Below are 17,447 nucleotides of genomic sequence, written 5' to 3' on the forward strand. Positions count from 1 at the left end.
GACGATGATTGTCGACCGAGTCTTGTACTTGGTATTGCTCTCATGACTGGTCGTTTCACCTGCTCATGGATACCCCGAAGATACTTTGCCATCTCATCTGCTTTAGGACTGAAACGTCCTATACGTGGAATAGGGGCTAAGTCCCCCCCCGGATGGGTTCTGACCATAGACAATCTCAAATGGGCTTAAAACCTGTAGTTCTGTTTTTTGATCTGTTGTAGGCAAATTCTGCCTGAGGCAAGCCAAATCCCACTGCTTCGGCTTCGTTCCTGCCAAACACCTTAAAAGGTTTCCCAAACTTCGGTTTCACCACCTCAGTCTGGCCATCCGTCTGGGGGTGGTAGGCGCTACGAAATTCAACTGCGTTCCCAGTTCCCCCACAGGCTCTTCCAGAAATGACTGATGAACTTAGTATCACGATCTGAAGTGATGGTCGAGGACACCATGTAAACGCACAATCTCCTTGAAATAGAGATGGGCAATCCGGTCAGCATCCATAGTCTTCTGCAAGCTACAAAAGAGCCATCTTGGAAAACCTGTCAACCACAACAAAGATAGAATCAGAGGCCCTTGGGTCGGGGTAAGCCTAGTACAAAATCCATGCTGACATCGAACCAAGGAGCTTCAGGAACAGGTAAGGGAGTGTACATCCCGCATTGGTGAGAACTCCCTTAGATCGCTGGCACACAAACAACGGTCCACATAATGGGCCACATCACTAGTCAACTTGGGCCAATAAAATTCAGAAGAGATAAGGGCCAATGTCTTATCTCGGCCAAAGTGTCCCTCATTATGGAGTTCACTTATAATTTGCTGCCTCAATGAACAATCTGGAATGCACAATTGTAATCCACGAAACAGATACCCATTATGCAAAACAAAATCATGACGGTGACCCTCAGTTACCTCCTGAAATATCCTTCCAAAGGAAGGATCAGCTGCATACATATCTGTGAACGTCTCAAATCCTGCAACTTTAGCACTCATGGTGGTGGAAGTAAGGTACGACGGCTCAGGGCATCTGCGACGCGGTTCAAACTCCCTGCTTGGTGCCTCAGCGTAAAAGTGAATTCTTGCAAGTATGCTACCCACTTGGCATGACGTCTACTCAGCTTGTGTTGGCCATTGATGTACTTCAAGGCCTCATGATCGGTAACAGAATAACTCCTTCTGTACTAGGTAGTGACGCCAATGCTTCAGGGACTGAACTATGGCATAGAACTCCAGATCATAAGTGGAATAATTTTTCTTTGATCCCGATAGCTTCTCACTGAAAAAAGCAACCGGACGACCTGCCTGACTCAGAACCACCAATGCCAACGCCAGATGCATCACAATTTACCTCGAACACTTTGTCAAAATCTGGAAGTGCCAAAACTGGAGCCTCGGTCATCTTCTGCTTGACCAGTTGAAAACTGGCCTCTGCCCTCCTCAGACCACTGGAAATCACGCCCCTTGAGGCACTCTGTGATAGGGGCGATCAGAGTACTGAAATTTCTAATGAATCGACGGTAAAAAGACGCCAAGCCATGGAAACTTCGGATGTCATGTAAGGTTCTTGGTCTGGGCACTCCAAGACTGCATCTATTTTTGACTGATCTGCATGAACACCATCAGTAGACACAACAAAACCAAGAAAAGTCACAGAAGTAGGAAGAAAGAACACTTCTTTTGATTGACAAACAAGCACTCCGTTTCAGCATCTCAAAAACAGCACGGAGGTGATCGAAGTGTGAAGTCATGTCGGACTATAAACGAGGATATCATCGAAGTAAACTACAACAATTTCCCCATAAAAGGCCGCAAGACCTGATGCATAAATCTCATGAATGTACTGGGCGCATTGGATAACCCAAAAGGCATGACCATCCACTCATACAACCCTTGTGGCGTTTTAAACGCCGTCTTCCACTCATCTCCAGGCCTTATTCTGATTTGGTGGTAGCCGCTCTTAAGGTCAATTTTGAGAAGATCTTAGAACCAGATAGCTGATCCAACATATCATCTAGACGGGGAATTGGAAACCGGTACTTCACTGTAATTCTGTTGATCGCTCGGCGTCAACACACTACGCCAAGAACCATCTTTCTTGGCACTAACAGAGCAGGGACTGCACATGGGCTCATACTCTCTCGGATATAGCCCCTCTCCAACAACTCTTCCACCTGTCGCTGCAACTCTTCGGCCTCCTTGGGACTGAGGCGATATGCTGGTCGATTTGGCAAACTTGACCCAGGAACAAGGTCAATTTGATGCTGAATATCCCTCATAGGTGGTAGTCCAGGAGGAAGATCCTCTGGCATCAAGTTAGAGAATTCTGCTAGCAACGCTGCACCTCTACTGGTAAATCTGTATCCACGTCTACTGCATTGTTCTCGCAAGGTAGCAAGGCATAGACCACGTCGCCATGCTCAATCTCATCTAAAAACCTGGACATAGAAAGCAGATTAGTATTATGGGTTACTGGGGTAGGAGTAAGTCCTTCCCGCCGGGGTGCCAACACAATCTTTTTTCCCTTGATGCTAAGGGAATATGTATTCTTCCGTCCATCATGAATGACACTGCGATCATACTGCCAAGGTCGACCCAACAATATGACACGCATCCATAGACACAACATCACACCAGGCATTATCAAATATTTTCTACCAATTGAAAAAGACACCAGGCATCGCCTATCAACTGTTACCTCACTGTCTTTATTTAGCCATGACAACTTGTATGGCTTAGGATGACGGTCCGTCTTCAACTGCAATTTCTGGACAACCTCCTCGGACACTACATTCTCACAACTGCCGCTGTCAATGATCATTTTGCAGACTTTATCTGCAACTGTGCAAGTCGTGTGGAAAATTGGTTCTCAACCAATCGTCCCCTGAATCGCCCTTGGGGTAAGTAGACTCTTGCGAAACGACCAGAGTCTCATGACCATCTCCATACAGCACATCATCAGTCTCATCATCGTCATACACGGGTTCGCCAATCTCCTCAGTCTCGTCTTCCACGTTTTCCTCAATCAACAAATTTTTGCCCTTTTGACTAGCAGGCTTCCTGCAATCAGTCGCCCTATGCCCTTGTTCACCACAACGAAAACATCTAATAGTAGGGTTAGAATTACCCTGCGGTGGCTGCTGAGCAGGACGGGACTCTTGAGGGCGAACTGGTCGACTGTTGTGATCGCTCCTGATCACTGGTCTCCTGTTTTGCTGTTTTTCAACAGCAAGTGCACGCTGGTATGCTTCTGAAACACTCCACAATGAATGAAGGCTGAGGACATCTTGCAAGGGCTGGCGTAAACCCCCCAAATATCGCGCCACCATCTGCTCCTCCGTCTCAGATAATCGTTCCGGGCGACCAATTGGTAAAACTCCTCCGTGTAATCATCGACTGATCGCGCGCCCTGCCTCAACGCATGAAGTCGCTGAAATAAGGTTTGCGTGTAGCCGAAGGGAAGGAAGTGGCCCTTCATCTTCTTTTCATCTTCTCCCAATCAGTGATCTGGCTTTGCCCTGTCTTTCTCGTGAACGTCGTAACTGTTCCCACCACGCAGATGCTCTGCCCTTGAGTTGATGGCGATCAGTTTCACTTTCACACGATCGGGGACTTCCTTATATTCAAAAATACGCTCCACTTCATTAATCCAATCCACGAATCCCTCGGCCTGTAATGTACCAGAAAACTCAGGGAGATCGACCCGAAAACCGAGGTCTCCATGACGCTCTCCCGACCACGGTGCTCCCGGAATCCTGCGCCCCGGAATCCTGCGCGATTGTGATATGGGTTTTCGAAAGTGGAATTTGTATCGTGATCAGAGGCCTCACGATCCTCTAAATCCTGCGCCGCTAGGCGCTGGGTTAATTCTGCGACTTGCCTCTGCAAATCCGCAATCATCACATCCTGAACGCTGCGATCACGGCGTTGGGCTTCCTCATTCGGAACCTGCTCACGACGACCACGACCACGACCTCCAGCCATTGAAACTGGTGAAATTTCCCAAGAAGATGTTGAAGCTCTGATACCAACTGACGCCAGACAGAATAGTGATTATCCTGTAGGCTAGCTCCGACAGACGATTCACAAGAGAAAATTCGCCCAAAACCAGAGAAAAAGTCTCTAGGGTTTAATAAATATTATAAAATCAATAACTGTCTCAAAAACAGTCCACAAGCCGGACTGTTATAGCTAAAAAAATCGTCTTTATTCGAATTTTGCCAAAAATAGCAAAAATCGTATTTTTCGAATTTTGCCAAAATAGCAAAATCCCGAAAATCACTCTAAATCGAAATTCGAAATAAAATAAGCAATCTCCCAAAATCCGGTCTAAATCGGATTTAAATTGACTTCCTAATTAACAATCGAAATATTACCATAAATAGTAAAAAATAACTAAATCTAGTGATTCGGAGGGGAAAACGGCAGAATTTGAGGTTGAAAAAAAGGCCACATGGAGCGTAGCTCAATGTGGAGAGCGTGCGCGTCGAAAAGAGCTTTCCGGATTGGGGTTTATGCGCGATTCTGACACCTGTAGCCAAAGTTATGGCCAAAAGACGAAACATACTCAAAACGACCCCAATAAGGAACATGTCACAATCAATTCCCGCCTTTGCGCTGATCTGCCAACTCATGGTATCTCAGCGCCATCAACGTGCAATCTGACAGCTCAGCATCATCTGTCTCAGATCCCCCTGCATCATTTATTGACAAAATGAATTTCAGAAGGTTAAACAAGATTTGTTCCTTGTAGAAGTATACCTGATAATATATTAATCACTTTGGAGGTTGTCACTCAGTGTGAAAAAAGAAAGGGAAGAAGGGATATGTGGCTATAAAAGATTTGGAAAAAAACTGTGATTGATTGAAATGGTCTTACATTGATGATACGTTATGGGATATTGGTTGTTCGAGGGGGACCCGTTAACTTATTATGAGTTGTATCTCCATAGTTTCAACCCAAATTATTTGGTTTGAAGCCTTAACAGACACCTTTCTAGCATGAATTGCCTTGCACAAGCGCTACAGTCGCTGTGGATGATGGCTCCTGAAAGCTCATAAAACTATCGAGAAATTTCCTTGCTCTATACCATTTATTTTTCGTAGATGATTTTGTATTATTTGCGGAAGCGATTTTGTCACAAATGGATGTGATTCAACGAATGCTGACATATTTTTGTAATAGCTTCTAACATAAAGTGAGCCTCATAAAGACCAATATTGCTTTTCGGATAATGCAGAAGAGCACCTAAGAGAAGAAATCAGTGGAAGCTTTCAATTCACGTGTGTGAATGAGCTAGGAAAAAATTTGGGAGTAACGTTTCTCCACAAAAGAGACACATGCAACGTACATCTATTTAATCAATCAAGTAAAGAAAAGGTTAGCGGGTTGGAAGGCGAAAACTATATCCTAGCTGAGCGGATATATAGTTATGGCCAAAAGCATGCTAACTGCGCTCCCAACATATTCAATGCAAACAACTCATTTGCCCAATGAGATTGAGAAACTCATTCAACTTTATCTGAAAAACTTTGAAGAAAAGAGAGGAGTCTACCTTGTCCGTTGAGAGGACGTGAGCAAACCTTTGAAAGTAGGAGGTTTAGGAATTCAAAGACTACAATCCAAAAATGCGACGTTTATGTTGAAATTAGCATATCGGGTGATTTTATGTTGAGAATAGCTCTGGACCAAAGTGTTACCTGCTAAGTATGGGGTTGTAAACCTGCACCGATCTCAATTTCAAAGATAGATAGCTCTCGAGTTTGGAAAGGCTTAATGATATCTGGGATGAAATTTGAGTAGGATTGTTATGGAATATGGGAAGCGGGAACACAACAGACTTCTAGAATGATCGCTGGCTGGAAAACAACGACAGCTTGAGATGATCGTACATACATAGCAGATTCGAGTGCAAACAAAGGATGGTGAGTGGTTAAGGCGTGTGAGTGCAAACAAAGTGATGGTGAGTGGTTAAGGCGTGTGCCTGTTAAGTGTATAGGAAGGGGGCTTTCTTACCTGTAACCCCATTCGTTGTCATACCAGAAAACGAGTTTCACCAAGTTCCCGTACAGAGCAATACCGGCTTTGGCATCGAATATGCTCGACCAGCATCAGCGTTCGATTTCAGGAAATTTTCAAAATTTATATAAATAAAATCAGAAGCAACTAGAAGTCGTTACATGAAACTTGCCTGCTGTCACCAATGACAATGAAATCTGTGGAGACATCTTCTTCAATGTAACCCAAAATTCCCTTAAGCTTGTCTACAATTATAATAAGACTTACTTGACAGCAGCTTTGATCTCATCATATGGTGCGGACTTCTCGAGCTTTTCGGTGAGGTCCACGACAGATACATCAACAGTTGAAACTCGGGTGGATATTCCGGTTAGTTTCCCATTGAGGGCAGGAAGAACCTTTCCAACAGCCAACATATTCACAAGTATCGTCGAGTACATATATAAGAACCTCAACATTAAAAATCTTTACTTATTTCCAAGCTAACCACAAATACCGCAAAATAAGGACTAAATCCAATCAGGTTTGAAAATATACCTAGGCAGCATCGGTGCTGCTGGGAATGATGTTGAAGGAAGCAGCTCTACCACCTCTCCTGTCCTTCATTGATGGTCCATCAACATTCTTTTTCGTAGCTGTAAATAAAAAAAAAGCTTAAATATAAAGAAGTACCTAAACTATAGAGTTTTTCACGAATATGTGCCTAAACTATTTTCTGAATGATTTTGGTGTCTATCGTTACAAACATTACCACTTTAGGCATCCGATCCGTCAATGGCGTTAATTTTCTCCGTTAAGTGAGACGTGTCACAATCTAGTGTTTTTGAATTTTTTTTAAACATTAAAAATATGAGTATATTTATAATAAAAAAAGCTCAATTCTTAGTCATACCCCGTCGTAATTGCCGTCGGTTGGCCTCATAATCGCGTGGGATCATGATTTTCATCATAGGGTTCACGGGTATAAAACGTCAATTCGTCGTCGATCGGTCACGATTTTATAAGGGTTTTGGTCGCCAAGGGAGGTGAGATCAGGTGGAGCTTCGTCAACGGCAAAGGGCGGCAGTCGACGTGGGCAAGAGTTGAAAAGAAGGTTTTCAAAATTTTGGAATTATTTCAAATTTTCTGTATTTTTTAAAATATATATATATTAATTTTTTAATTTTAAATAATTTTTTAAATTAATAGATCGTGGCATGTATCAATTAACAGAAAAAAATTAATACCGCTAATGGTCTGTGGCCGAAATGATTCCAAAAAGTAATTTAACTATCTATTTGTCAAAAATGTTATCGTTTAAACACTTATTTTGTATTTAAGAAAAAAGAATCTCTAACAGTTGGATGATTATTTATATAATTACCCTAAATAAAAATATAAATATAAATAGATAAACAATATTGATATAATACAAGAGATAAGTCAAACGGAAATGCTACCGGAAATGCTTACCTATTGCAAATGCAACCATTTCCGCTAACCACATCTTCCAGTGTATTCCAAGGCATAGATGCATGAATTGCAAGCCGAATAAATAGAACGGCAGCCCCACTTGGCAAATGGTCGTGGCTACCCACTCATCTTTCTCGTGGTCACAACTCTCGTCTAAGGATAGATTATGGAGTAATATGGACAGTAGCATTTCTATTTTTTTTTAAAACAAAATTGTTGATAATTTGTTATATTCTCTAATATAATTTTATATAAATTTATATTCTTAACCTAAAATCCTAAATCTGTTACTAAACATCATTATATTTATAATCGTATTCTATAAATTATAAACTAAATATTTTTTTAAAAAGGCATCAAAATATACATTGAAAAAAAAATATAATTTGACTGTAAAGGTCGGCGGCTGTAAATTGCTTACTACTTTTCCTCACGGCCCATGTGAGGGTTTCGTGTTTAGGAAAAGAAGGAAAAACGAGTTTGTTCAAAATTCTAAAAGCTGTGTCCCAGACGCGTCAAACTTGGAAATATAATCCGTATATATATATGGAATAGGTGTTTTGTTGGGAAGTTGCCTTTGACGTGTAATTGCTTCCCTTTTAAAAAGTTTCTTGGAGAAGGGGTCATTCCCTCCCTTGCGTTTTGCTCGCTCTGTCTTATATCTCTCTCTTCGTTTCATCCGTAATCATGGCTTCTGCAAACAGATGGCTCAGACCTGAGGTATTCTTTTCACTTCTCTTTCTTAATTCATCCTTTGTTGTGATCTTTAAAGACGATATATTCATTTTATGTTTAACTTCTTGTTCGTTTAGAACAGATCTACGCGTTGGGGTAAAAACAAAACTATGAAAATGTTAGGTACATTAGGAACAATTATACTTTGGTATTCTTTATGTTATGATCTGTAAATCTCGTATCATAGACTGTGTCTTTATACATTCATGCTGATATATGAATCTGAGGCCTGAACTTGGATCTTATCTTGTTTCATCAAATTAGCATTGAATCTATAAAAGTTTGTGTTTGACACAATAGGTTTATTGTTTCTCTAATTCTTTTATTTTCTTTCTCCATACCATCATTGACTGTGTCTTTTTGCTTAATCTAAAAAAAATTGAACCATTTAAAACAGCCTCCTTACTCAGATCATCAACAACACTCGTATAGTATTCATGTTTGAATATTTGTCTAATGCCAACGTATTTAGAACTCTGTTTCATTTACAAATCTTAAAAAACAAATCAATTGCTCATGGTTTTCTTCCCTTCAATTCCTGTTTAGGTGTATCCGCTATTTGCATCGGTGAGTGTCGCCGTTGGCATTTGTGCTATGCAACTTGTGAGGAATATCACCACCAACCCTGAAGTCAGGTATACATTATATATATATATTGAGTAATTTGATTTTACCCAAAGTTAGATTCAGAGTATTCAAAGTTGGATTGCAGAAAATTGAGATAACAAGGCACACGTTTTTGTATCTGACATAGGGTAACCAAAGAAAAGAGGGCTGCTGGAATTCTTGAGAACTTTGAAGAAGGTGAAAAATGCAGAACATGGTCTGAGGAAGTTTATCCGCAAGAGACCACCTCAGATCATGCCATCTGTTAACAACTTCTTCTCTGACCCAAATTAAAGCAATTGCTGAATTCTTCAAACTTTGAGCTGCCTATGGAATTTATTGAATTGGAGAGTAAAATTGTTTTTTCTTTCACATTTTAGAAGACAGGTACAAGACAATTGTATTGTTGGCTGTCAAGGAATATTATTATTGAATAATAAAATAAATAACCAGAGGAGTTTAATATGTACTTACATATGAACCTATGAGATTGAGAAATGAATTGAGAAAATATTTTTTTTATTTGTATCATATTTCACTGTTCGATCCAGGTTTGATTTATTTATATGAACCTATTTGTTTTAAATTAATTCAGTTCGGCTAAAAGCTAATCTTTTAAATGAAAAACTATCATACATATATGCAAGCTGCAAGGAATAACATAAATCGTACCTGATACATCTCGATTTTACTCTATCAAATTTAAAACTTAATTGTTAAAATTTTATGTTCGAAAAACTGTATTTGTAAATTGTGTGTACATTATCAATAATTCAAAAAGGGCTTTGAATAAATATTATTTTATAATTACATATACTATTAAAAAATGATTATTAGAGTTAAAAGCAATGCATTGTGTCCATTTTCATGGTTCATTGACGTTTCTGTATCCTAGCACAAAGGTTTAGAGCAATAATCCCACATTGGCAAGACAGAGACGCCGTGAGCACTAGATCCAATATAAATAACCGAAAGTTAAACCCGTAGCCATGCAATGAGCTCAGAGTGAATTATTCTTTTACCTTTTACTAAAGAATACCGTGTGATTGCTGCACAGATAATGGGATACGCCTGTTTTTGTAGGGATCTTTCTTTTGAAAGTGACCTTAAAATGAAGCTTTTGGTTTGTTCACTTTGGATTCCATATTTTTCCTTTTAGTGTTAATTTCGAACTTTCAATGATGTCTATTTATTTGAAATATATATTTAGTTTTTATAGGAGAGTTATCTTCAACACCAGGATACAGAACCTGAGTTCAATTTAACGAAGTTAATACTTTTCAAAAGTAAAACATGTACACATTGCTGTCATAAGTAAATTATATATTAATTAATTAAAGGATGTCATGTATAAAATGATTAATTAAATATAATATCTCTTTAAAAGAATTACGTTCATATGTATTAATTATAACTTAACATAAATTCATATATGGTGTAGAAATCAATCGCTATATAATAAAACAAAATACTCATCATTAGTCAACCAAAATTAAAACCAACTAATCATAGCTTCACATCTAAAAGGTATCTAAAAATCAACTATAACAAATCAGATACAACTAATTATGGCTTCACGTCTAAATGGTGTCTGAAAATCAATTATAATAAATCAAATACGTAAAGCAATAGGTGAATATGAGAGAAATTAACTAACATACAATCAAAAAATTTACAATAGTATATTGACAAAAAAATTTGATTAAAAAGTTAATCAAGCTATTATATCAAACACACTTGAGCGATCATCTGAGTAACTTTCGGTTAACTTAAAAAAAAGAGGAAATATCATCAACATAAACCTATAAATATCTAGAGATTAAGAAAGTTTTTTTTGAGTGGTTTCTCCGATACAAAGAATATGTAAACATGTCCAGATAACTAATTTTTGAGAAGGTAAGAGAGATGATGGAACTTTTATACCACAATAACTTTTTGAGTCGCACAAATTTTCTAAGATCATATTTTACTAAATTGTCACAATTATATTTGTATTTTATAGAAATATTAATTTATAATGTTGAAGGGGGCATAAATTTATATAGGAGTCTTCCGAAAAAACATTATCTTATTAATTTATCAAAATTATTAAATTTATATAGGAGTCTTCCGAAAAAACATTATCTTATTAATTTATCAAAATTATTAATTTAGATCTTGGGCTAAGTCGAGACCAAAAAAATTATGGCTTAAAGGGTTACTTTTGCCTATATAGTAGACTTAATTTACCATTTTCGTTCCTATAATATTTTCACATCAATTTAACCCTCGAAAGTTGTTTAATTGCATCAATGTTTAAAATATTTACTATTGTTTAGGGTTTTAAGTTGGAGTTTAAAGATTAATGTCTAAGGTTTAGGGTTTAAAGCTTTAAGTTACTTTTAGGGTCTATGTTTAGGATAATATATTTAAACAACTTCGAGGGCTTAAATTGTTGTAAAAATATCATATGGGTAAAAAGATAAATTGAGTCTATTATATAGATAAAAAAATAACTCTTAAATAAAAAATTATTGTTTTAGATAGATTATTACTTTATGGAATTACTATATCTATTTCTTACACAGAATACAGTCAAACTTATATGATGCCACCTGAGTTTTACAACAAAGAATGGTAAGAAAATTGCTCTATTTCACATCTGACCTTGCAGTTGCACCAGTAAACTCTGCATGCTATCTAGTTTCTGTCTTATTTCTTTAATATACAAACGATGATTCTCCTCCGAAAACGATGAATCGGATAATTCAGTGACGAAAGTAGCACACTTGGCCTGTGAACCCAAAACTGCCTCCTCAAGCAAAGCCACAGTTGAGAGCTGGTCTTCATTTATCATTTTTGATAATGGAGACTGTCCCATACTTCCAGCACTGCCTCCTCGTTTGAGCTTTATCCGATGAGAAAATCTTGTGGAAACCCTCAATCCCAATCAAAGCTTCATAGAGGGTTGTGACATTGTAGCAGACAAATTTGTTGTCTTCAGCGACTAGAGACTGATTCTGAAGTGAAAAACTTTGCACACAGCTGGGGTTCGACGCAAGCTGCTAGAAAAATATAAATGTACTGGATGCATCTTGAGTTTTACTTATACGAAATTTTAAAATGTTTATTCGAAGTACTATATATATATATATATATATATATATATATATATATATATATATATATATATATATATATGTATTCAGTGCAATGTCATCTTGGTCCCTTTTTCTTTATTTATTGAAGTTAGTCTGGTTGGCCCGTCTAGCAATAAAGCTGCAGGGCACTAATCCCATATGGACAATAAACAGCACCCCGCATTCCAGAAAAAGTATAAATATCCGCAAATTAAACTCAGAGTAGCACGCAGCCATACAGTGAGCACAAAGCGAACTATTCTTTCGCCTTTACTAAAGAATACCGTGTGCTCTCTGCTCAAAGTGGCATACGCCTATTTTTGGAGGGTTTTTTCTTTGGAATAAGCCCTAAAATCTGAGTTTAAGAGTTTAACTTTTCGATATATATTGGTTTTTCAAGGCCTGTAATTTCAGTAAGAAAATTGAGTTTTTAAGAGATCACTTTTCTCTATTTCTATAGAAACATTGGTTGTTTCTTCAGCATGAGTAGAGTTGTGATCTATGTTTGGTTCTTCCCCAAGAAGAGGACTTGTTTGAGCAATCATGGAAATCAGTTTCGAAAGGTTGTATATAGGTTTTTTTTGCTCATGTGAAGTTATACTTATAGGAACTAGCGATTTATTTAGTAAGGCGGGCACACATATATTAATTAATTATTGAAGTGAGATATATATTAATTATTGAAATTATTTATTTATATGAGGTGGGTACAAATAAAATTTTGGAATACAACTGACATCTAATATAGAGAAATTTGGATTCGAGGAAATTTCGGATTTCAGGTAAACATTAATCCTAGATATGTTTTGCATCGCATCGAGTGGGCACAAATATTAGAGAATTTTAATTCGAGGAAAATTCGAATTTCAGGTAAACATTTACCCTAGTTATGTTTTGCATCGAGTGGGGACAAATAAAATTTGGACACCCACAGTAAAATGCGTCATAATGTTTCCTTCTGGGATCCGTTAGACTTTATAAAATTTAATTAGGGGAAGGTGATGAGATATAATTTGGAAAATAATTTGATTTTGGAGTCGCCACCAACCTTTAAGTTAGGTAGGTTGGAAACTTTAAACGACAAAAAAATGGTATGCGTTTTACCAAAGATTCATTTTTAAGAGTCTGGGAGTCGAATACGTGAGGGGAAGGGTGAGCACCCCCACAACGCCCAAATTTTGGTACTTAAACGATTATACGGTGTTTAAATATTAGGAATTACAAACTTCAAAAATATATTTAAATTATGATCCTTCTATTTATTCAACTTTATTCAACAAGTGTCAATTTTCGGATAATGAATGCCCTTTTGTGTGAACAATCTTCGGGAATGCCATTCCTTTGTAATTATGAGACTTTCCATAGATTCCCATCACAAAAAGACATTATTTCATATTTTCCACAAAAATAAAATAAACTTAAATGAAACAAAATAAAAATGAAAAGAGGTAAAATATAATCAAAATAAATAAATGTAAAGCGAAGAAAACTATCGAACACAAAAAAGCATCAGTGTGAAAAATTCTCAAAAAGATACCTTCACTTGTAGTTGGGATAAATTTCCCTCACAATGAAATTTTCTCATTTTGTCGTATATTAGAAAACAATGATTTATAAAAAAAACAAGGTGGAAATAATAATATAAATATATACATGCAGAACAAAGAAATAAAATTTCATACAAAAAAATGCTTACAACAATTACATAATTTACATACATGAAATTAAAATGATCATTAAAACAAAGTTACAAATTTGGACTAAAATACACATTTACAAACATGATAAATTAAAATATTAATAAGAATTTAATCATACCTAGTAAATAAGGATTAAATAGTCAAAAATAGAAACTTTAGAGACATAATAATAAACAAACATAAAATCATTGCTAATGTGTAAACATTATATAACCTGAGTATTAAAGCAGAAATTAATCCCAAAGCAAAATGCAGGACCAAAATATAAAAAAGGTAAAATGTCATGCCCAAAACAAAAACTTAGCAAAACATACAACAATATGAACAAGATGGTTAAATGAAACAATAACAATTTATGATGCTTAAGCGCGAATAAGTGAAAATACAATGGCCCACATGGGAATATAAACATAAACATATTTAACGAGAAATACAAGGCTAAAATGAAATATAAACAAATAAAGAGCTCAAAGTAAAAAGAACTGAAAATTCATTGATGACTAAAATGAATTAATACAAAGTTACAAATGGCCCAAAGCGTAATTAAACCACACGCTAAAACACAACCCAGGTCCTTCCCTGAACGACGTCGTTTTATAAGGCTTATATAAGCCTTAGTCTAAGGCTAAAACACTCCCTCCCCTCATTTTTTTTTTGTTTCTGCCTGAGAGAGAGAACAATTCTCTCAACTCAAAATTCTCTCAACTCTTCTCCTCCCTCTCTCTATTCCTTCGCCGTAAGGGACGACTTGAGAGCCACATCCACCACAAGGCGGCGACGATGTCATAGGAAGCCGAATCGACAACGGCTTCCCCAATCCTCTCTCTCTTTTCCTTTGAGAACCCAACCTCTAGAACCTAAACCCGCCTGTAAAAAAATGATGGCCCCCTTTACCTTCTGTGATATTTTCCTTTACACCGCCGAGCACCACCACCATGATTAGCCAGGAACGGTAAGGCTTTCTCTCTGTATTTTCTTTTGTTTGAATATGGTTTTGGTATCTCTTTTTTTCCACGAATGGTTCTCTATTTTTTCCTCTTTCTGGTTTTTTCGCCTTCTTCCAATCCTCCTCCCTCTCTGTCTTATGGTCCCTTTTTGTTGATTTTCTCGTGATATGATGATATCTAGGCTAGATATTAGATTTCTGATTTTTGGGTGGTTGAATCCCGAATTTTCGGGATTATAGGGTATTTTAAAATGGGGTTTTGATTTGGTTCACTGTTGATGATATTTCTGTTAATTTTGTGGTTGTTGGTGCACTGTGGATGATGGTATCGGCTCGGAAGTAATCAATGGTGGTTCACGCAGCGGTTGGAGGAGCGCGTGCATCTCATGCGCCGACGGACTGCTCATATTCCCAATGGCGGCGGTGGCTGGATAAATTAGGGTTTAAAACCCTAACTAAGCCAGGTCGGGTCAGTTATTGGGCCAAGATGAGTCGGATCGGGTCCGGGTTGCTATGTTGCAGTTGGGCTTTTGAGCGAGTCTGGGTTAATGTAATGGGTTAGCTGAGTTGAGTCAACTAAGCTTGGTGTTGGGCTTGTAGTTGTAATTGTTGCGGAATACGGCTATCGGATAGAGCAAAATCGCAACTGATAATTTGAGAAAATAATGATAAAGGTAAAGAAGACACAAATTTTACGTGGAAAACTCCTAAATAATATAGGGTAAAAACCACGGGCAACAGTAGAAGAATTTCACTATGAGAAAATAGCAATTACAACTTCTCTCGATCTACCAAGGAGAAAACAATGACAATTCTCTCTTGATAAAAAGGAGAAAACAACTCTCAAGAAACTCTCTAAATTCTCTAGTATTGGGAGAAAGCTAAAATGATTTGGGATGGTTTTGAAGCTAAATGAGCTAGAATATTTATAGTTGAAGCTTAAGGACTAATCTTATAAATACTCTAAAGTACAATGACTAAATTGTGATATTACCATTGTCCAAAAAATTAACATTTTCCAGCTACTTTCGGTGCCAAATTTCCAGCTAATTTCGGTGCATTTATTATACACACTTTCCACCGAAATTTGCCATCAATTTGGCCACTTGAATGTTGACTTTTCAACAGTAATTGGGCTGGCCTACAAAAAATGTAATAATAATAATAATAATAATAAAATAAAAACGAGAACCCGGACAAAAACGGGTCTCTACAAATGTATTATAACGAGCTGTGCAGTTGTACTCCTAATTAGCTCTTGTAATCTTTCATGATCTAACTCAAAAGAATGTCTCTTCTATTCAAACTAAAGTCCAGAAGTACTCCTTAGTACATGTTAAGAGTTGTATATTAACATACTCGAATCCTAAACTCTACCCAAACATAACTCTACACTCAAACCAATCTTGACTTGAGAAGTATCTTCTCAAGTAAAATCCGATTCAACCTGAATTTGAGAGAAGTCTTATTATAAATTGTGAACAAGTTTAAAGGAATTTTGAGTTACATTGAAGAAGATGTTGTCTCCACATATTTCATTGGTGACAGCAGGCAAGTTTCATGTAACGACTTCTAGTTGCTCTGCATTTTATTTATATAAATTCCAAAACTTTCCTGAAATGGAATGTTGATGCAGGTCGAGCGTACTCGATGCCAAGGCCGGTATTGGTTGGAGCGGGAACTTGGTGAAACTCGTTTCCTGATATGACAACGAACGAGGTTACAGGTAAAAAAGCATGCCTTCATTTTTATCTCCTTTTGAAGTCTGGTTATTTTGACAAAGCTTGTACCGTATTCTGGTTATTCTGTTAACAACTTCTTCTCTGGCCCAAATTAAAGCAATTGCTGAATTCTTCAAAGTTTGAGCTGCCTATGGAATTTATTGAATTGGAGAGTAAAATTGTTTTTTCTTTCACATTTTAAAAGACAGATACAAGACAATTGTATTGTTGGCTGTCAAGGAATATTATTATTGAATAATAAAATAAATAACCAGAGGAGTTTAATATGTACTTACATATGAACCTATGAGATTGAGAAATGAAATCGAGAAAAAGAAAAAAAAATTGATTTGTATTAGATTTCACTGTTCGATCCAGGTTCGATTTATTTATATGAACCTATTTGTTTTAAATTAATTCAGTTCGGCTAAATGCTAATCTTTTAAATGAAAAACTATCATATAGATATATACAAGCTGCAAGGAATAACATAAATCGTACCTGATGCATCTCGATTTTACTCTATCAAATTTAAAACTTAATTCTTAAAATTTTATGTTCGAAAAAATTACGTTTGTAAATTGTGTGTACGTTATCAATAATTCAAAAAGGGCTTTGAATAAATATTATTTTATAATTACATGTACTATTAAAAAATGATTATTAGAGTTAAAAGCAATGCATTGTGGTCCATTTTCATGGTTCATTGACGTTTCTGTATCTTAGCACAAAGGTTTAGAGCAATAATCCCACATTGGCAAGACAGAGACGCCGTGAGTACTAGATCCAATAAATAACCGAAAGTTAACACCAAAAATCATGCAGTCACGCAGTGAGCACAGAGCAAACTATTCTTTCGCCTTTTACTAAAGAATACCGTGTGATTGTTGTAGATAGTGGCATACGCCTATTTTTGGAGGGCTCTTTCTTTTGAAAGTGCCCTGAAATTGAAGTTTGAAGCTTTTGGTTTGCAAAACTTGGTTTCCATATTTTTCATAGAATTGTGAATTTCGAAGTTTCGAAGTTGTCTATTTATTTGAAGAATATATTTAGTTTTAATAATAGAATCTTCAACACCAAGATACAGATCTTGAGTTAAATTAAAGAAATTTCTACTTTTCATAAAGAAAACATGTAAACATTGTATTCGTAAGGAAA

The 17,447-nt window shown here is 36.8% G+C and overlaps 1 protein-coding gene, 3 non-coding genes and 1 pseudogene across 4 annotated transcripts; 4 read left to right on the forward strand and 1 right to left on the reverse strand.

The window, feature by feature from the left end:
* Positions 1 to 6,007: 6,007 nt before the first annotated feature.
* On the reverse strand, positions 6,008 to 7,481 carry LOC120149193 (glyceraldehyde-3-phosphate dehydrogenase, cytosolic-like; the record flags this gene model as incomplete). Its single annotated transcript, XM_039162074.1, has 5 exons — positions 7,463 to 7,481; positions 6,552 to 6,645; positions 6,283 to 6,424; positions 6,184 to 6,250; positions 6,008 to 6,098 (listed from the first exon to the last, which is right to left on the reverse strand). Coding segments are annotated over exons 1-5 (413 nt in total), but the record flags the coding sequence as incomplete, so codon positions are not given.
* Positions 7,482 to 8,019: 538 nt separating this feature from the next.
* LOC120149192 lies at positions 8,020 to 9,276 on the forward strand (annotated as a pseudogene).
* A 512-nt stretch (positions 9,277 to 9,788) lies between these two features.
* Positions 9,789 to 9,906, forward strand: LOC120149213. Its single transcript, XR_005518457.1, has one exon. It is a non-coding gene; the product is annotated as a U5 spliceosomal RNA (small nuclear RNA).
* A 2,247-nt stretch (positions 9,907 to 12,153) lies between these two features.
* On the forward strand, positions 12,154 to 12,267 carry LOC120149210. The gene has a single exon (XR_005518454.1). It is a non-coding gene; the product is annotated as a U5 spliceosomal RNA (small nuclear RNA).
* Positions 12,268 to 17,112: 4,845 nt separating this feature from the next.
* Positions 17,113 to 17,229, forward strand: LOC120149212. Its single transcript, XR_005518456.1, has one exon. It is a non-coding gene; the product is annotated as a U5 spliceosomal RNA (small nuclear RNA).
* Positions 17,230 to 17,447: the final 218 nt, after the last annotated feature.

Source organism: Hibiscus syriacus, unplaced genomic scaffold (genome assembly GCF_006381635.1).
Source record: "Hibiscus syriacus cultivar Baekdansim isolate YM2019G1 unplaced genomic scaffold, ASM638163v2 tig00110989_pilon, whole genome shotgun sequence".
Taxonomy (NCBI): Eukaryota; Viridiplantae; Streptophyta; class Magnoliopsida; order Malvales; family Malvaceae; genus Hibiscus; species Hibiscus syriacus.